Source organism: Arvicola amphibius, chromosome 5, assembly GCF_903992535.2.
Source record: "Arvicola amphibius chromosome 5, mArvAmp1.2, whole genome shotgun sequence".
Classification (NCBI taxonomy): Eukaryota; Metazoa; Chordata; class Mammalia; order Rodentia; family Cricetidae; genus Arvicola; species Arvicola amphibius.
Window position 1 is genome coordinate 8276484 of NC_052051.1, and position 20787 is coordinate 8297270.

Consider the following 20787-nt stretch of genomic DNA (forward strand, 5'->3'; position numbering starts at 1 on the left):
CAGAGGGACAATTAGCAAAATGGATGAGAAAACCAGCAATATGAGAGAAAAAGTCAGCAGCATGAGAAAGCAGCAGTGAAGGACGTGAGACTTTAAAAAATTAAATAGATATGGCGGAAGTAAAATAAATTTGATGGATCATTTTTTTAAAAAAATATTTATTTATTTTGTATACAATATTCTGTGTGTATGCCTGCAGCCTGCAGACCAGAAGAGAGCACCAGACCCCATTACAGATGGTTGTGAGCCACCATGTGGTTGCTGGGAATTGAACTCAGGACCTTTGGAAGAGCAGGCAATGCTCTTAACCTCTGAGCCATCTCTCCAGCCCTTGATGGATCATATTTAAAAAAATAAATAAACACCCCCACACAGTGGAAAGAATCCTCAATAGATTCCACCAAGCAGAAGAAAGAAATGAAGAAATGCAGAGGTAGAAAATAAAGTTAGTGATCACCTTAAGTGTAAATGGTCTCTATCCAGAAAGAGACAGGCTGGGTTACACAGCTAGAACCAACTGTGTGTTGTCTCCAAGAAAGACATTGTACAGCTGGACAGTGGGGGCACACACCTTTAATTCCAGCATCTGGAAGTCAGAGGTAGAGGCAGGTAGATCTCTGTGAGTTCCAGGTCAGCCTTATCTACAGAGAAAGTTCTAGGACAGTCAGGGCTATGAAAAGAAACCCTGTCTCAAAAAAACAAAAGAAAGGAAGAAAGGAAGGAAGGAAGGAAAGAAGGAAGGAAGGAAGGGAGAGAGGGAGGGAGGGAGGAAGGAAGGAAGGAAGATTTCTGTCCTGCTCAGTCCTACAACCTTTCAGTCCCAAAGAAACATACAGAAGCCTACATTAATTATAAACTGGTTGACCTATTAGCTCAGGATCCTTGTTAACTCTTTCTTATATCTTAAATTAGCCCCTAATTCTTGTCTGTATTAGCCATATGGCTTGGTACCTTTTATCAGTGAGGCATTCTCATCTTGCTTCCTCTTGGTCTAGGTGATGACTATAGACTGAGCCTTTCCTCTTCCCAGAATTCTCCTGTTCTGGTCACCTCACCTATACATCCTGCCTGACTACTGGCCAATTAGCATTTTATTAAACTAATACAAGTGACAAATCATTAAAGCATACAAGACCATGGTCCCACAGTACTTCCCCCACCTTTTTTCAAAACAAGAATTCTGAATCTAATCTCCTTTGCTTAGATTTCTTCCCAACCATTATCCATAACAACTTGAAACTAACACTAGAAACAAAGACAAACATCCATAATCTATTTTTTGGGAATGTGAATGTAGTTTTCCAGGCTACTTCCTGCTGATTGGGGGTGCTAATAATCTTATGAAAACCTAAAGAAAATTTTGAATTATGGTCACATCCTTAATGAAATATTTTGGGAGGCTTGATCATCTTAGTCAGCAGTCTTGATTCTGTTCTGGATGTAGAACTCAGACATCTGGGCCATCTGCTCCTATCAGAGACTTCTCGGGGGTCTTCTTTGATCAAACCTGATTTTTCTTGCCCCAGAATGAATCCACAGCCTCTTATTTCCTGTGGAAACAAAAATAAAACCTCTTCTCCAAAGTAACATATCTTTTGACTATATATTTTGAAGTCAAGGCATTTTCAAAGTATATATGTTGGATTAATCCAGAAGCATTTATAATCAGATGTCTTTTAGCAGCTCTTGCTCCTTCCTCAGCATTCAAACAATTCAAAGACCACATAATAACACACAGTATCCAGACTCTCTGTGTATTTTCCATCTTTACATGGCTTTATTTTAAACTCTATTTTTTTCTTTTTAATTTTTAATTTTTGTTTTTTTGAGACAGGGTTTCTCTGTATATTTTTGGCTGTCCTGAAACTCACCCTGTAGAACAGGCTGTCCTTGAACTCATAGAGATCCACCTTCCTCTGCCTCCCAAGTGCTGGGATTAAAGGTGTGTGTCACCATACCTAACTTCTCTCTCTCTCTCTCTCTCTCTCTCTCTCTCTCTCTCTCTCTCTCTCTCTCTCTCTCTCTCTCTCTCTCTCTCTCTCTCTGTGTGTGTGTGTGTGTGTGTGTGTGTGTGTGTGTCTGTGTATAAGGACTTTATCCTTTTTCTTTTCTCTCCCAATCCTACATATATTTTTAAACACACTGTAAACCATTTAGAGGGTTTTTTTTAAAATCTGTCTTTACTGTCTATCTTGCTTTGTCTGACACATGAGTCTATCATTTGCTAAGCAATATAGCTAGGATTAAAGCCGTGGCTTTGATGGCTGGATCCACCTCATTACTTAGCTTTCTGAGAGTCTAGCCTCATGGTGGAGGTACTGGCAGGACCCATGCTCATTGCCACAACTCTATGAAGTTTCAAGGTCCCTGCCACCACCAAAAAGCATGCTGTCAGCTATTCATAAACACCATTTAAGTGTTTGCTGGTGGGTCCTCTTAAAACAGCTGCAAGGTTTTTGCAGCTCAAGCTGAGTCAGGAAGCCTATCTTAAGTGAGATGTGTTTGCCTCTAGCAAACAGAGCGCACCTGAGAAAGCGCTGCTGTCAAGAAGCCATGCTTAACTCTATTCTTTTTTTGTCTAGAATTACTTCCCAAGCTCTCTCAGGTTTTACATGGATAGAGTTGTCCACATGGGTGCCATTATAGGAAGGAAAAATAAAGACACTGTGCTAACAAAGGGCTCCCCACGAGCTGAGAGGCAAAGGATGAAAAACAATTTATACAGCAAATGGGGACCAGACAAATGAACTGCCATGAAATAGCTGGTATCTGTTAAAGAGGACTCTAAACCAAACATAGTCAGAAGAGGTTTTAAAAGACCACTACACATTAGTAAAGAGACAAGTCAATTCACCAAGAAGATATAATATACATGCACCAATTTCATAAAACAAACACTATTGATCATAAGAGGTTGGATCCCGAAGATGGACTTGGGAATGGGTAGAGGTCACTCACTGGACCCCTTAATTTGTTCTTCTTCCCAGTGTGACATGTTGACTACATCTCCTTTCTCTGCCTTTTGATATTTGTGGACTTTTCATCCACCTGTTGGGATGGGTGGCCAAGCCCCACTTGTCAGGGCTTCCAGAGCCCAGGCTTTCCCTAATACTCCACTAACAGCCTACAGCGCAGAACTTCAGCTGTCATGAAGGGAGCCAATCAGAGCTCTCGAAGTTCGGCCAAGCCACCGAGTAGCTTTACCTGATCTCTGACAAGGGCTCTTGTTTCTTTAGGCTGTCGACTCTACATGTTGTGTGTTATGTCCTATTTGGTATTGAGGCTTTCAAAGCAAAACACTGGCATTTGTAAAAAAAAAAAAAAAAAAAAAAAAAAAAAAAAAAATTGCCATGGAGAGTGTTCTCTTGTGCTGTTTTCACCTTTTGGCTCCTTTGGTTCCCAGCCAGGACACAAAGCAGGGAAACCAGTCTGTGCTCCCAGGAGTTTGCAAAAGCCTCCCCTTGCCTTCAGTCCCAGACTCTCCTTTTTGTGAACAGTTTCCTCTCCCTCCAGACCAGACCCACAATCCATTTTGTTCCTTCTGTTAAAGTTAAAGGCCTCCTTGCTCCTTTGGTCCCTGCTCTACTTGCTTCTCTCCTCTCCCTCTCTCTTTCCCTCCCTCCTGCAGTGTCTCTGTCTCCAGTACCTGGAGTGCCTGGAGCACAGGAGAAAATTGAAACAGAGCTCGCTGGGTTAGCTAAGGCATTGATTGACTGGGGACCTCCTCATGAACCTCCCTCAGTCTGTCACTGACCTGTCTTATGTCACTTCTCTGTCTTCTGTATTAGTAAGAGGTCACTGAGTCACGCAGAATGAAGACTCTCTCCTCAGCCTCCTGACTCCAGACACTGTAAGATACTAGAGTCTGGCAGAGCCGCTGTGAACGAACGTATGCGTGTGTGGGCATGTGTTTAGCATCCCATGTGAATGTGTAATGGAAATATAATGAAGAACTCTCCGATCGTCTCCCCCACCACCCCTTCATCCTGCTCCTTGGCTTCTTGCAAACATACCAGGACATGTCTGTCTAAGTGTATACTGAAGAAAATGCAGTGCTGGCAAGGATGGAGAGATGCCTTCAACAGCATTGTTATCACAGCATCTGCAGTCATTAATCCCTGCTGGGGGGTGAGGGGCAGCAGCCTAGACCCCGGTGAGAGGAGCTTCCCCACAAGCATCATAACGGGCGTTCCAGGGAGCTCCCACTTGTTTTATTTATTTTATCCTATTTCCTGTGTGTATGTGTGTGCACTCACACATGCTTGTATGTTCATATGGGTTCGGGTGCATGTTTACACATGGATGTGTGAGGTGGAGGCCATTGCTCTTCAGGGACTACACACATTCTCTTTTTTTCTGAGACAGGGTTTTTCACTGTCTAATCAGCCTGGAACTCACCGATCAGGCTAGACTGGCTGCCCTGTGTGTCCCAGGGATTCCCCAGTCTCCACCTCCCCAGGGTTGGAATACCACACCCAGCTTTTTTTTTTTTTTTTACCTGGGTTGTGGCAGTGGGGACACCACACACTGACGGAGACAGGTCCTCAGATCCTAATGTTTGTGAGACAAGTCCTTGACTGAATGAACCATCTCCCCAGGCCAGCATCGCCATTTTATAAATAAGGAAAATTCAAGCTGGTTAGGGATCTTCCCAGAATCTCAAAGCTTGTAGAAAAAGATCTTCAGAATCAAGTAAGACTCCAAAATTCTTCCCCACTGCTTTCTTACCAAGGGGCCTTGAAGAGAAGGCAATTCAGTTGGCTCAAGGCAGGAAGGGTGGCTGTTGGGAGTGCAGCTCCCAGGAGGTTTGGAAAGCTGCCTCCTACACACACAGAATGTGTGAGCTGGTCACATTGGTAGTGCTGCCCCGACCTTCCTGGATGCACCTGTTCTTCATGACTATGCAGTGTTGACCTTCTGAGTACTACTGTTTAATCGATCCCCAGAGTCTACACTAATAGATGGCTTACATTGAGACAGAGAGAACACGAACTCAGGAGTTGGTTTCCGCCTTAACCAACTCTCTCGCTGGAGACCGGAGGGAAGGTGGTTTGAGCTCTGTCACCAGGGACTAGAGGGACGGTCCCTTCAGCAAGGTAGCAGTGCTGTCTCTCACCAACAGTGACAGCAGCCACGGTTCATGTCATGTACTGAGCAGTGAGCGTATCCGAGCCATGCTTCTGTACGCTTTAAACATATTAACTAGTGTCATTTCCTAAGACAATGGTGAGGGCAGGTCTACCGTTTCTTCATCTTTACCAGAGAATAAAGCAGAGAAAAATTAAAGAGCTTGGAGTCAAAAAGGTTTTCTTGTTGTTGTTTATTTGTTCGTTTTCTAGACAAGGTCTCACTGTGTTGCTCTGATTGGCCAGGGACTCACAGACATCTGCCTGCATCTGCCTGCATCATGCTGGGACTAAGGGGCTCCCTGCTAGAGGCAAGCCTCAAGTGCGAGGGGACATTTATAAGACATGCTTGATTACCACAGCAATGGGGTGTAGGAGGCATTTAAGGGGCTGGGACCAATGGAACTGAGAGGCAAATACACAGGACAGGATCCCATGATAAAGAAAGGCTCAGGCCCAGATGTCTAGAGTGTGGAGGGGTTGAGGACCAACCTCCCGGCTTCTGAGCCCAAACTCTAATCTGCTGTGATTTCCTACTGGAAAATTATAACACTTCTCTGGGTTCTAGGGAGATAAACGGTGACAGCAGACTTTGGGTCTCACTCATATGGTGCCCGGCAGGTAGTGACTTCCCAGGCATCGGCTTTTCTACCTCATCTGCCTCAGGGGTCTCTCTCCCAGGAAGAGTAGGGTCAGAAGATGACTACTGGGCTAGCCACAGAGGACAAGGCCTTCTGTCTGCAGAGAAGACTTTGTTTATTAAAAGCTGGAGTCCATCATTCACCCTTGAATTTCCTGGCTTGATGAATGACCATTGTTTATGTTTGTGTTTACAGTCGATTTGGGAATAAGCATCTCCAAGGATAATGTGGCTGCTTCTTCCCCCAAGACAATGGAGGCCCAAGCTGTGGCCGATGCCAGCGGAAAGAATCTTGGGAGAGAAGCCAAGCCCGCGGCACCAGCTGCTAGATCGCGTTTTTTCTTGACACTCTCTCGGCCTGTACCAGGACGTCCCGGGGACCAAGGCACGGATTCATCGGCTGCATCGGGCAGGCTTGATGTCAGCCCCGGCACAGCGCCTGCGAACAAAGACCCAAGTGAGCACGGAGCACTTCCGGTGGCAGCTGCACCCGGGCCGGCTGCGGATAAAAGGCCAGGGTGCACTGAGGCCAAGCAGCAGGCCTTCCCTGCCACCTGCCCGCCCGCACCTTCACCACCTGAGTCCCAGGCAGAAAGCCCCTCCAAGCCCAAAGACTTCAGCTTTTTCGACCGATTGTTTAAACTGGACAGGGGAAGAGAAAGTATACCAGTTGACAGCCAGCCTGAAGAAGCCAAGGAGGTGAGGAACCAAGACCAGGCCGCGGAGACGCCTGCTTTGCCTGGGAATCCCCATGGTGCCCTTGCTGGGGAGGTAAGTGTGTGAAAGCTTACTTACTTCCTCTCCAATAAGTGCTTCTGTGGGGAACACTGACCGCGTGAGACTACTACGCATGTCAGCCTATAGTCTCTGAGGTCCTAGACATGGTAAGTTTAGCTTTTCCCCTGTGTTTGTGTAAGCAGAACATCCAAAGAGCGAAGTATCTGTAACCTCTGTTTTATGGAAAGAAAAAGAGGTGGTGGGTGACGTCCACAGAGATAAACTTAGCCTCCTTATCCAAGGCTAGGGCTACAGGGTCATGTTTATGAGCCCAGACAGAAAGGTACTAGAGTAACGGAAATGACTTCTAACAAGCTTAAGTACCAGGCTGAGGATGCTCTACATCTCCGTGTGAGTGCTCACCTAGCATATTTGAAGCCCTGGATTTGATCGCCAGTCCTGGATACACCAGGTATGGAGACTCAGGCTCTTAATCCCATCACTTGGGAGGTGGAAGCAAGAAAAAATGAAATTCAAGGTCATCCTTGGCTACTTAAAGCCAGCCTGAGATACATAAGGCTGTATCTCAAAAACAAAAAGCAAACCCCAAAGAATTAATTATGCCATGACTATAAGACTCCAGACAAAATTTCTGGGCAGTTGAAGTTGAACAAAAAATCAATTAGACCAACACATTGATGCCTCTTGCTATCAACATTTTCGCTACGCCCACAAATTTGGACTCAGGGTTTATTTTCAAATGTCCTTTCACGCGTCCACTCCCAAACAACTGTACTAGTTTGGCAGTTCAATGAGCAGCATGCCGGAGGGGTCTGGACACACTGCAGTGTCAGCCTTGCTGCAGAAAGCTCCTTGCCGTGTGCACAAGCCAAGAGCCCTGAGCTGCTCCTCTGAGGGCTATGAGCTAGTCAACCATATTCGTAATTCACAATTGAGGACAACTGTTGATACCCATCGCCAGGGTAGAGAAGCACTGGCTGGGTTTGCACCGTTGCTCATGGGCTCCGAGAGCCCTCAGGGGTGGTGGCTTTGGAACAGCCATAGGTTTATAAGGTGTAGGGATTTGAAGCCAGGCCATCGCCTGAGTGAGGGAAAAAAAAATCGAGCTATTCGTAAGAAGATAGTGAAGAACTGTACTCTACCCGTTGTGCCTGGTGGCCTAGTGACTCAACCAAATCCTCCTTAAACAAGTCAAACCAGCATCCATCAGCTAGATCTTGAAGGTGTTCAGTCACAAACCCCAGGCATACTCAGTCCACCCTGACTCTCTTGGGGGCCAACAGTTTTGAGGTTTGCTTTGTGAAGTCGGCCTCCTCTGTTGGGCTCGGATGAGGGGACCCCCTCCCAGATGGCAGCTGGACTTAACTGTGGTCCCCAGGTGAGATTGGCTTAAAGATGTGATCTGTAGCAGCCACACAGCAAGTATGGAGGAGTCCGGCCCTGGGGGGTTGAGGTTAAAATCATCTTCCAGAGCAAGCCCTCCCCCAATTATAAGTGTGTTTTCTTTCCTGGAGAAAAGACCTCTCCTACTTATATTTGCCAAGGAAATGTGTGTGGCTAATTGTGTTACACTTCAAATTTGCATTTTTTTTGGTTGGCGATATCTTTGAAATTGGAAATATTGAGTGTCTATCGTGTACTATGCTCATGTAAAAAAATTTTTTGCAAAGTATAAGATAACCATTTCTTTCTTCTTCAGCCCACAAGCGCATAGATATTTGGATGCATATATGTGCAAAGTATTTTAAAAATTGAACGGCAAAAAGAAAAAAAAAAATCCGTAGCCTTCTGATTTGTACAGGTTTCTTATCTGGCCCCTGTGGCCTACTTCTGTGTTTAGAGGAAAACCAATTTTTTTTAAGTGTAGTGAGAAAATATAGCCCTCAGAAAATAACACGAATAAAACGTCCCAATTAATACTATTCTTGCAGCTAGTACCGCCACAGCGCAAAGTTAAACACTGGATTCAGAATTCTTAGGGTGAATTAGGCGCTGGGTTCTGCCACGTCAGCTTTCCCTCCCCGGCTCCCATCCCCCACAGTTCTGTGCCTCCACCCCCACTGTCACCGCATGCTGGGTTTGGAATTCCAGCCCACCGAGTCCTGAATTAGGGCGGAGATAACCGGCCCCCATCTCATCCTGGGGGAGGGGAGGGGAACACACAAATCTGTGTTTTCAGAATGACAATCTCATTTGTGTGCCTTATAAAACTACATTCAGACCATAGCATAATTAAAACAAGGCCAGAATTCACGCACAAATGGAGCATTTACCCCAGAGGCCAAAGAAAAGATAAATTATAGACCTGAAAGTCTGACTGAGCTGTGATTCACACGGACCAACTGGCTGGCAGGGACGCGGCTTTCTTCCCCTCTCTCTCCCCAGCTGAACCGAGCTTCCAAGATAAACATTTAATAGATTTCCTCGCACGTGCACAAAATGATCCTATGATGGAAATCAGGCCTTCCTGGTTATAAAAGGAAACACTGGGTTTCTGTTTCCCCCGTGGTCCTTCCAGGGCTATCTTTGTGGTTGGGGGTGGGTGCCAGGGTGAGTGACGGGTGCCAGGGACAAGACCTTAAGATTTCAAAATGCTTCTCTTTGCTTCTAAATGTATTCAAGTTCTGCACTGATTATTTAAACACGAACCTTGTACAGGAGAAAGTGGTTTGGCTTTCGTAGTCCTAACATCCCATCTAATGAGTTTCTTTGCCCCTCTCCCAAGCTTTTCATCGTTACATTCATTTATTTATTCTGTGTGCACGCATGCACATAGGCCAGAGGACAACCTGTGGGAATGATTTTCTCTTTCCATCATGTGGGTCCCTGAATCAATCCCTGGTCAGTCAGGTTTGGCACCTTTACTCGCTGAGCCATCTCCTCAGTCCTTGTAGATTTTCTTAAGGGATGGCTTCAGTCACTGGGGCCCCACATCTTAAGGGATGGCTTCAGTCACTGGGGCCCCACATCTTAAGGGATGGCTTCAGTCACTGGGGCCCCACATCTGAAGAGCGAGCCAGCTTGCTGTTTTTGCTTCCTGCTCTCCTTTCGTCCAGAAATGCCGTCAGAAGTGCTCACCGAGCTCTAAAATGAGAAAGAAGCTAGATGTGATGATACCTGTCTGTAATCCCAGCACTTGAGAGGCAGAGGCAGAAGATTAGGATGATGTTCCAGGTTATCCTCTGCTACGCAGTGAGCAAGAGGCCAGCCTCAGCTGCACAAGATCCTGTCTTAAAAAAGCAAAACAAACAAACAACCACAAACGAAACAGCGAATGAGTGAGCAATCAGCTCCTGAGAGTCTAAGCTGTAGGTGGATTGGGGTTGGGAATAGGAGAGTGGCCATTAAAATGGATGGGAGGGCAATGCAGGAAGTGTTATCTAAAATGACAAGGAAAAGGGTGTATGGGGGGGGATGTGCGCATGTGTGTGTGTGTGTGTGTGTGTGTGTGTGTGTGTGTGTGTGTGTATGTGTGTGCGTGTGTGTGTGCATGTGTGTGCTTTCTTTCTCTTTCTTTCTTTCTTTCTTTCTTCCTTTCTTCCTTTCTTTCTTTCTTTCTTTCTTTCTTTCTTTCTTTCTTTCTTTCTTTCTTTCTTTCTTTCTTTCTACAACACCAAGCTGTACTTAGAGAGTCTACTGCCCTGTTTTGGCAGCACTAAAAACCCTTCACACTCTTGGGAAAGTTTGTTAAGCCCACAACCTATCTGTTATGAACAGTGGGTTACGAGTTTGTGTTAGTCTGAGGCAGTTATTAAGGCTGAGGTTTCCCCCTCTACTAACTGTGAATTCAGTTATCAGTCTAGAGGGACGCAGGGGGCAGAGGTGCCCCCTGCAAGCCCTCATTGCCCTCTCCCCTGTCAACATGTGTGTCCTCCACACCTTGCCAGCCACAAAACTCATATTCCATTTCATGCCCTAAGTAAGAGTGAATTCATGCCTGTGTCCCTAGGTGCAGCCCCAAAGTAATTACTAATACCAAAAACAAAAGCTGGAAGCTAGAGGTGTAACTCAGCTGGCAAAGTGTCTGTCTAGTGTGCCTGAGACCCTGGGTTCCAGTCCCAGCATTGCGTAAACTAGGCATGGTGGCACAAGCAGGGAACCCCAGCATCAGGAAGATGGAAGGCAGGAAGATCCGGAATTCCCAATTATTCTCAGCTATACAGTGAGTTTGAGTCCAGCCTGGACTGCATGAGACCTTGTTCCAAAACAAAGACACAAACAAGAACATTCCATTAAACTAAAAATCTCTATTCACCTGTCTGTGCTGATGGGGATCAAGCTGAAAAACAGCAAGCCTTTGGGTCAAGAAGAGCCACTGAGACATAGGAAGGGAAGGAGGGAGGGAGGGAGGGAGGGAGGGAGGGAGGGAGGGAGGGAGGGAGGGAGGAGGAGACTCTTGAGTACAGGAAGCAAGGGGGACCATTGGCCTTCTTTGATGCTTTTTCTACCCCTTACACCACAGTCAGTCACAAACAATCAGCATGGTTAATGGAAGAATTACGTTCCCCAGTGAGCCCATGGCTTTGGGTGATGTAAAGGCCTTGATCGACTCCTCTGGGGAGACACAGATAGCTTTACACACACTAAGGTTTGTCTGCAGAGGAACAAAGACGGGCGGTCGTTTTCAGTTGTGGAGCCTCCGTAATGCCTCAGTTACTGGGCTCAATTAGATAAAGCAAATAAAGTTGGCAGAATTGCCTCTTTCTTCCCCCAAAGATGAAGAAAGTGGGAAAGTAAGAATTCTTAGATCTCTTTCAGAAAGCATGGCAGAGGACATGGATATATATATTTATATATATTATATATAATTCTGTTTTATATATGTATTTAGCCTGCTTGGTTATCTGTGTGCCACATGCATGCAGTGTCCTCAGTGGCCAGAAGGAGGCATCAGAACCCCTGGAGTGGGAGTTACAGAGGAGATATCTGTGTGGGTGCTATACCTGCCCTAAGAGCAACAAATGCTCCTAACTCCAGCTCTTAGAGTTTTATATTTTCGGGTTTATTTTATTTCCATTCAAAGTCTGGTCTACGTGGATCTCTGTGTAGCTTGTTTCAATCCTGTATGGTGACAACACACATTTAAACTATTTTCTCCAAGCACACTCACCTTTAGAGTTAAATTTATTTTCTGAGACATTTAGCAACATTTTATCCACAAGATTATTTATTTGCTTTTTATTTATCACAGTGCTAGGGATGGAAGCAGGGCTTTGTGGGTGCTGGATAAACACTCTTCCAATTGAGTGCTCAACCCCAGTACAGGGATTTTTTTTCAGTTCTAAGGTCCTTTGCAAGAAAAAATTCAGAGTGAGAAAGACCCACTATATATTAACTCTCCACCAGCTTCCCCGTGCACCAACTCTTCCACGGAGAAAAAGAGAATGAAAAATACTGAAATTATTAGTAGTGATTTCTTTCCCATGATGGCTTAATGAACATAGTTTTTCTATTTGTTTCTCTATATTTTTCATTATTTTTAGGTTGTTTGTTTTTAATTTGGGGAGGGGTATTGAGACAGAGTATTGTAATATAGCCTTAATTGGCCCCAAGCTCGAGGCAATCCTCCTGCTTCAGCCTCTCGAGTACTGGGATTACAAGCATGAGTTAGCAAGCCTGGTTTGTCTGTTTCCCAAAACGAGCCACGTAGTGAATCCCAAGCAAACAAAATACAAACCAAAACCCACAACCCAGCATTTCCCCCGTTCTTCCAGTAGGTGGCGCTATAAGGCTGGCCCATCTCAAGTCACACTGGACATCTGGATCTCTCCCTTGCTGGTCATAGGGTGCCCAGAGATGATTTCCCTCTCTCTCCTCAGTTCCCAGACTCGGCGATCCCAACCTTGGGTGGCAATTCTTGCTCTGAAAAAACGCTGGCGTTTCAAGGAAACCTGTCTTCAGCGCTGTCCCGCAGTGGCAGTAGAAATGCCCTTTCCTGATGGACGGTTCCTAGGTTGCTTCAGTTGCGTTCTTTCCCAGTCTTGCCCTGCGCTTAAAACATGAGAACTCATTTTTATTAGTCAGTGAAAGTCGGAGTAGGAATTGTGAGGAAAATAAAAGCAGCATTTCCCTACACTGATAATACATCTTTGATTTTCCTCAGTAACTGTGAGCTTCGTGGAAAAACAAAACAAAACAAATATATATATATTGTGTTTGGAAGAATCACAATTCCCTAATGAAGCCACCCAATGTGCTTTTGGTATCTTCTTCCCAGTGGCTGATTTACTTCCTTTTTAGGCAAATTAGCATCTTTTTCTCCCTGGACTCTAATGGCTCCACGGAGGTGCCTCTGCTCCAGGACGAAACATGAGTGGGAGACACGGTTGCCTGGCAGAGGAAACCCTCGCTGCTGTCCTGGCATCCCAGGGGAGAGGAGAGCCGGGTCCCTCGCTTTCCTTTGATCCCAGGCAACACCCGGCTCAGCTCCAGTTTCTAAGGGAGTCAAGGCATAAACATGAGCCGAAGTCCCTTTCGTGCCTCCCCCTCTTCTTCCTTCCCTTGGAGCTCCTGTGCTTGTGCCCGGTTCTTGGTGTAAAGATTCTAAATGAAGTCACCGCTAGCCCAGCTTTCAGCTACCTTGGTCCTGTTCCCAAGACCCTGCTGTGGAGGAGGCCGCAGCTTTCCTTGGAGGGAGAAGGCAGGAAATCACATCCCGGCCTGTCCCTAAAACTTAAAACCAACACGGTAATGCGCTCTCCTGGCTCAAAACAAGAAATTACAGTCGATACATGTGTCTACCATGTCACCGACTGAACATCCTTTCTATGTTAGTGTATCTTTCTATCATTTCTTTGGACAGAAATAAGATCTGATTTGTTATTTCTTCCCTTCCCAGACATGGTAATCTAGAATTACCCACTATCTGCTCCACGCTGTTGACTCGGGTACTGTTTTCCTGGTCTTCACATAGAGACTTGCTCATTCCTCATGCTTAAGGAGTAGTCTGTGAATAGACAGGCACGCCATCATGTCTTTAGCATGTCCTATTCATGGTCTTTCTTGTCTCCCCAACTTTTTTTGTCAACCTTCCTACAGCAAACAACTTTTTCCTTCTTTCATTTAGCCCATGTGATATTGGGTTTAGAATAAACTCTTAGAAATGGAATTGCTAGGCAATTTTTTTTAATATTTGGCAAGCACTTACCATAAATTTACTAAAAATTCCCCAAACTTGCCCTCTACCCAGACTGACTTAATTTCTGCTTCGACTAGCAATGCCTGGGCGCCTGCTAGCGCGCCTGCCCGATGAAGGTTTTGTACAAACATTCGGATTCTTTGCTTTGCGCTCTTTCTCTGTCATAGACACAAAAACCTTGAAGTCTAGAATCGCACAATTTCCCTCATGTTTCCTTCCAGTGCCTTTACCCATTTGGATTATTCCCCTGAGCGGGGGTGGGGGTTTTGTGAAGATGAGACTTGGTTCTCCAGAAGCAATGCTTGGGAGTGTAGCTAGCGCCACCCTCGACCTTGGTCGGAGAAGTTTGTTTCTGCAGCAGCCAGCAGTCAACGTGGAGACTCACAACTGAGCCGAACACCGAGAGTGACTGTTGGGAGATTAACCCTAGCACGACATTTATATCATCCCCGCCCCAAGTCACAGAGGATGCAGGAGAAGAGGGACGGAGAGAAAGAGAGAGCTGGAGGATGGCGGGAGAGTTGTGGCATGCTGTGCTCTGGATGCAACACGACTCTCACAGGCACAGGCTCGCTGAAGCCCTGATCACTTGCAGCAGACCTTCAGGACGTCAAGCCAACGTGATCAGTGACCACCCCAGCAGGCAGCTGGACTACGTGGATTCCAGAATAAAACGAGAGGGCACAAAGATGGAAGGGGCCTGTATTGGGGGTCTGGGGTGAGTGAGGCCCTGGGCTGGATATATTCAGAATACTCTGTATAGATGTATGAAGTTGTCAAAGAATAAATAAAAGGTATTGTTTTAAAGCTGCACTTATTTGTGTGTGTGTGTGTGTGTGTGGTGTGCTCACACACATGTATGTGGAGGTCGGAGGACAACTCGTGGGAGTTATTTCTCTCCTTCTACCGTGTGGATCCCAGGGATGGAACTTATGTCATCAGGCTTAGCAGCAAGTGCTTTCACCTGCTGAAGCATCTCTGACTCACATTTTTTTCTATGCAAGTGAGGGTTTTGCCTCAGAAGCCAGAAGAGGACATCAAATCCCCCGGAACTAGAGTTAAAGATGGTTGTGACCCATCATGTGGGCGATGGGAACCAAATTCAGGTACTCTGGAAGAGCAGCCATAGCTCTTAACCGTGTTGAGTTTCTTATATATTCAAGGTACTTCACAGGACAAAGTTATGGTCCTGTTTGTGGTGGTTTGAATAAGAATGCTCCCTGTAGATGCATGTATTTAAAATCTTGGTTACCCAGGAGTAGAACTGTTTGAAAGGATTATAAGGATTAGGAGGCGTGGCTTTGTAGGAGAAGGTGTGGCCTTGTTGGAGAAAGTGTGCCATTAGGTGTGGGTGTTGTGGAATATTACTTTAACTATGTAAAGTTGTGTTACATTTGTTTCACCTTGCCTGATTAAGGCACCTGATCACTCTAATAAAAAGCTGAACAGCCAATAGCTAGGCAGGAGAGGGATAGGTTGGTTGACAGGCAGAGAGAATAAGTAGGAGGAGGAATCTGGACTCTAGAAGAGAAAGGGGGAGAGAATGAGGGAGCAAAAGAGGGCAATGCCTGAGGTCTGCCAGGTAGCTGCTGCCAGACAGACAGACACAGAGGAAGCAGTGAAAGTAGGACATACAGAAAGGTAAAAAGCCCTGAGACCAAACAGAGATGAAGAGAAACAGGTTACTTTAAGTTATAAGAGCTAGTGGGGCAAGCCTAAGCTAAGACTGAGCATTCAGAACTAACAATAAGTCTCTGTGTCACAATTTGGGAGCTGGTTGGTAGCCCAAAAGAAAAAGCCTGCTACAGGTAGGCTTTGAGGTTTCAAAAGCCCATGCAGGCCCAGTCATTCTCTCCCTTTCTGCTGCCTGTGGATCTGGATGCAGAACTCTGAGCTCATTCTCCAATACTGTGTATGCCTGCGTGCTGCCATGCTCCCCACCATGATGGCGATGAACGAATCCCTGAAGCTGTAAGTGAGCCCCAGTTAAATGTGTCCTTTTACAAGAGTTGATGTGGTTGTGTGTCTCTTCACAGCAACAGAACAGTGGCTAAGATAGTGTTGTTAAGGTAGCAAAAGTTAGAGTCACTTGTGAGATCAGCTTCTGGGTATACCTAATAGGAAAAACCTTCATTGTGTTAGCTGATGTGGGAAGACCTGCCCAGTGTGGGCGGCACCATTCCCTTGGCAGGTGAGCCAGGCGAGCTCCAGCATGTATGCATTCGTGGCTCCCTTCTTTGACTTCATGTTTAATGGGATCAGCTTCTGCAGACTCCTGGTGCCTTGACTGCCCTGCTGTGATGTACTTTGGCCAGGAACTAAGGGGGTCCTGTCCCCCTCAGTTGCTCCAGGTCAGAGCATTTTATCACAGGTACAGAAAAAGAAACCAAGGTGAGCTCTTTTAAATTTGGAGAAGCCTAATGTATGGGCTATGATTTTGGAAACTCGTCGGCACACTCCTTAATCAAAATGAATGACACCAGTTTACTTGGATCAGATCATTCATTTGTTGATTCATCCGTTCTTTCAGAGCATCTGCCACGGGCACAAGTCCAGGTGTAAAGTGGTGGACACTGGTGGGAGAAGAACAAAGCTTCCCATTCTAGGGGGAAAAGAAGCACAAAGGAATGAATGGGTGATATTTTTAATACAACGAGGGATTTCTCCAGCTCCTTGCTCTAGCTTGATGCCCAGGCTGGAAAATTCAGGATCTGCTTGGCAGTATTCCCAGAGTCTGCCTACCAGATGTCAGTGGGACCCTCCGTCATGAAAATCAAAACTACCTCAGCATTCACTCCCACAGTCCCTGGTGGGAGGAGGAGGCCCAGCGTTAGGGTGAAGTGCCCTAGAACGCAGGCTGGACTGGGTGAGTTGTAGCGACTGAAAGTGGGGTGGCAGGAAAGAGGTCAACGAAAAATGTAATGGTTGGTGAAGACTTGAAGGGAGTAAAACGGAATATTATTCCCTGGCAAGAGCTCATGCAACAACCTGGGTCAGGAACCTGCCCAACGCGTTCCTGGAACTCCAGAAAGACTGTTAAGGCTGCAGTCGAGACTCTTAAAGGGAAAATATTCAAACGCAGAAGGGGCAGAAGAGAACTGAGAACAGGATCCATGACGGGTACTTGAGACTCTTCATCACAAGGAGGCGTGAAGACAGGACAGACGAAATGGGCTATTGGGAATCATTGGACACCGTGTGGCCTCAAACATCAAATGGCTTCTTGGGCCTCAGTTTCCTCTCCTGTAAAATGCTTTTGACTATTTCTGCAAGACTGAGAGGAAGGGTTTGGGAAAGTCCTGATAACTGAGACACACTATAAACAATATTACAAAGGCTTGTCCAAGAAATAAAAGTGATGTGGTTTAGACAAGTTCTAAGGGCAGGGCTTAAGGATTTAAGCTGTAGGAAGTGTTGGAGGATTTTGGAATTGAGTATATGCATATGGACACGCTTTCTGAAGCTACTGACTTCTCAGACCCCGACTTTCATTTACATGGTGCTGAATTTTACTGCTCAGTTGAGCTGAGCTGATCAGGATGAAGGTCTGTAATGTCAAAGGTGGTGGAGTCCTGACATCTGTATAACTCTGGGCCAGTAACCTCATACCCTGTGTTGTAAAAGGAGACTACGCTTTATTTTCCCCGGCTGCCCAGACCCAAATAATCATACAGAAACTATATTAATTATAACACTTTTTGGCCTTTTAGCTCAGGCTTCTTATTAACTAACTCATACATTTTAAATTAATCCACTTGTGTTATTTTATATTTTATCAAGAGACTCACAGCTTGTTACCATTAGAGCTGATGGGCCAAGCAGTGATTTAAGTAATACAGTTTCTGTGTGGTTATTTTGAGTCTGAGCTGCCGGGTGGATGGGGAACAAGCAAGCAGCCTCCTATAACAGGTCACATAGCCGAGTTGCAGCTGGTCACTGTGGAGATGACGTCAGCACTGTAGAGGTGATGTCAGCGGGAATTCAGACAGGTTATAGCCCATCACTGTAGAGGTGACGTCAACACTGTACAGGTGATGTCATCAGGAACGGGTCTAATTATAGCCACAGTTAAGGGAAGAAAGCAGTGAAGTAAATTAACATGAATTAAACATGCATACATACTTAGGCCCAGCTTGCACTCTCCCCCCTTCATACAAACAAGGATCCCATGCAAAGGGAATGGTGCCACCCACAATGGGCAGGCCTTCCACTAATAAGGTAGTCCGCACAGACATGACCCCAGGCCAAGCTAATCTAGATAATCTCTCACCTGACACTCTCTTTCCCATGTGATTCTAGGTTATGCCCAGTTGACTTTCAAAACTAACCTTAAGGGGCTGGAGAAATAGCTCAGTGCTTATGAGCACTTGTTTTTCTAGAAGATGAGGGTTCAGTGCCAAGCACCCACATGGCAGCCCACAGCTGTTTGTAACTCCAGTCCCAGGGGATCTGACACCCTCTTCTGATCTCCCTTAACATCAAGCATGTAGTCCACATGAATACATGAAGAAGAAACACTCATACATATAAATAGATCTTTTTAAAAACTGGCCATTTTATTATTTTAATAATGAATAGTGATAAAGTATGACTAATAATCTTGTCTGAGTTATAATAGCTCACAAAAATCAGGAATCATTCCAGTCCTCTAACTGAAATGCTTTTCTGGTTTGAGACATTCAGACCAAGATTAGCTTGTTCTGGGTTTCCAGAAACTACCAAGGGAAGAAGGCCAAAAATCTGACCTAAGAGCAAGGTTGTTGTATTTCACCCTTCTCTGTTGGCAGAAGTGATCAAAATAGTTAGAAATTCAGGGTCTCTGTGGGCTCCTGGAAGCTCGTGCCCTGGGTGGTGTGAGAAAGAGAAAAGGACTCTCTGCCATCCTTGCCATCCTTCCCCTGGGGAGTTGGCAGCAGTGGAAGAACAGCTGAGGAGTTCAAGAATGACCCCTAACCCTTGAGATGAAGGAAAAGACTGTGTGTGTGTGTGTGTGTGTGTGTGTGTGTGTGTGTGTGTGTGTGTGTGTGGTGACGAAATGCCAGGAAAGCATGGAGCCAGATTCATCCTCTTCTGCCGCCGCACCTGAAGCTTCTGGCTGTCAGTCCCTGGTCACATCCTCTTCCCCTAACCGTCCTGGGCGTGTTACAGGTGTTGCCTGCTCTACCAACCTACTTGGCAGAGACACAGAGCTGCCTGCATGGTCAGAACTGCAGGGAACCTACTGTCACCCCTGCTGTCTGGACTGTCACCCCCGCTGTCCAGACTGTCACCCCCGCTGTCCAGACTGTTACCCCTGCTGTCCAGCAGGAATATCCATTTATAAAATTTGCTTAACTCTTGACCTGTAAATCTCACCCTGGTAATTTGCTAAAGGAAATGGAGCAACATGTGAGGGCTTAATAAATTAAAGTGTGGGCCGAGGAGATAGCTCAGGGGGAAAAAGTGCTTTTCACAGGTGCCTAACGACCCTAACTCGATTCCTGGATCCGTGTAAAAGCTGAATTTTGTAGCATGTGTCTGTAATCTCACTTTCTATGTGAAATAAGAGAGGCAGACAAGAGAGCTGCGCAGAAGTTCTAGGCCAGCTAGCCTGGGGTGTGCAGCCACAGTGACAGCGAGAGAGACTCTGCCTCAAAGGCAAGGTGGAACGTGAAGACCAACCCCTGAGAGTTGTCCTCTGACCTCCACATGCACACGGAGGCACATGCATGAACATACACCATACCCACACCCCACACACACTCTGAAGTAAAGCTACAAGATGCTTATAATGGACAAAATGTAAAACCACAAGCACAGTTACCCCTAAGTAAAGATTGTGCACAATAAATAAATCCATCGGAAACAGAATAAATATCATGGGAGGCACACAGATGGCAGGGTCTAGCTGCTTGGGTATGGGAGCTAGCTCTGTCCTCTTGTTTTTAAAAAAATAATATTTATTTATTTATTTAGTTAGTTAGTTATTATGTGTACAATATTCTGTCTGTGTGTACAGCTGCAGACCAGAAGAGGGCACCAGACCCCATTACAGATGGTTGTGAGCCACCATGTGGTTGCTGGGAATTGAACTCAGGGCCTTTGGAAGAGCAGGCAATGCTCTTAACCTCTGAGCCATCTCTCCAGCCCCTCTGTCCTCTTCTTATGCAAGAAAAGCTAGTTAAGACAGACATCCTCGACTCACATCAAGTTTTCAAAAAAGATTTATTTATATGTATGTATATGATACTGTGTGTTTACATATACTGCATGCATGTAGGTGCCCACAGAAAAAGGGTGCTGGATCCCCTGGAACTAGAGTTAAAGGCTGTTGTGAGACACCTGATGTGTGTGCTGGGAACTGAACCAAGGTCCTTTGCCAGATCAATAAGCATTTTTGATGTTGATCCTTCTCTCCGGCCCCTATTTGAAGCTTTTAATTCCTCTATTCATTGCTAAGCATTTAAACAGTACAGAGTTATTAGATGTCTTTTGTGGCCTCACTGCCTGGGGTTGCTTGAAAGAAAATGGTTCCCAAAGGAAGTGGCACTATTAGGCGGTATGGCCTTATTATAGTAGGTGTAGTCTTGTTGGAGGAAATGTGTCACTGTGGAGGCGGGCTTAGTAGTTTTATATATGCTCAAGGTACCACCCAGTGTCTCAGACTACTTCCTGACACTTCTCCACCACCATCTACGCCTGCACGCCAGCGTGTCCTACTGTAGTGATAACAGACTGAACCTCTGAAGCCACCACAGTAAAATGTTTATAAGTTTGCCATAGTCATGGTGTCTCTTCACAGCAGTAGAAACCATAATTAAGACGCTGCCCTTGATACATAAGAAACAGTTTTGGACAAGATAAACACAGCTTCTGTCTTTGTGGAGATGCTGGTCTGTGGGCAGGTAAGACAAAGTCTGAGATGGATGAGGTTAGTGAAGGTGTTGGGACACCACAAGTAGAAAGGACAGAGGTGTGGGAGGAGAGCTTTAGCTGGGGGTTTGGGGATCGGCTCCTGGAAGAGGCACCACTTAAGATGGAGGGTGGGGGCTGGAGTGAGTACTAGGACCTTAACAGCTCATACTGCTCTTAGAGCAGCCCCCAGCTGGGTTGTCAGCAGCCAGCATCAGGCCGTTCACGACCACCTGTGTAACTCCGGCTCCAGG

At 45.8% G+C, this 20787-nt stretch overlaps 1 protein-coding gene across 1 annotated transcript in view; it reads left to right on the forward strand.

Annotated features, from left to right (window-relative positions):
* The window catches only part of Bcas1 (brain enriched myelin associated protein 1), an 82542-nt gene that overhangs the window by 18874 nt on the left and 42881 nt on the right, over positions 1-20787 (forward strand). Inside the window, exon 4 of the mRNA XM_038331043.1 lies at positions 5963-6537. Within this exon, the coding sequence (XP_038186971.1) occupies positions 5963-6537 (575 nt within the window). The remainder of the gene's footprint in view (positions 1-5962; positions 6538-20787) is intronic.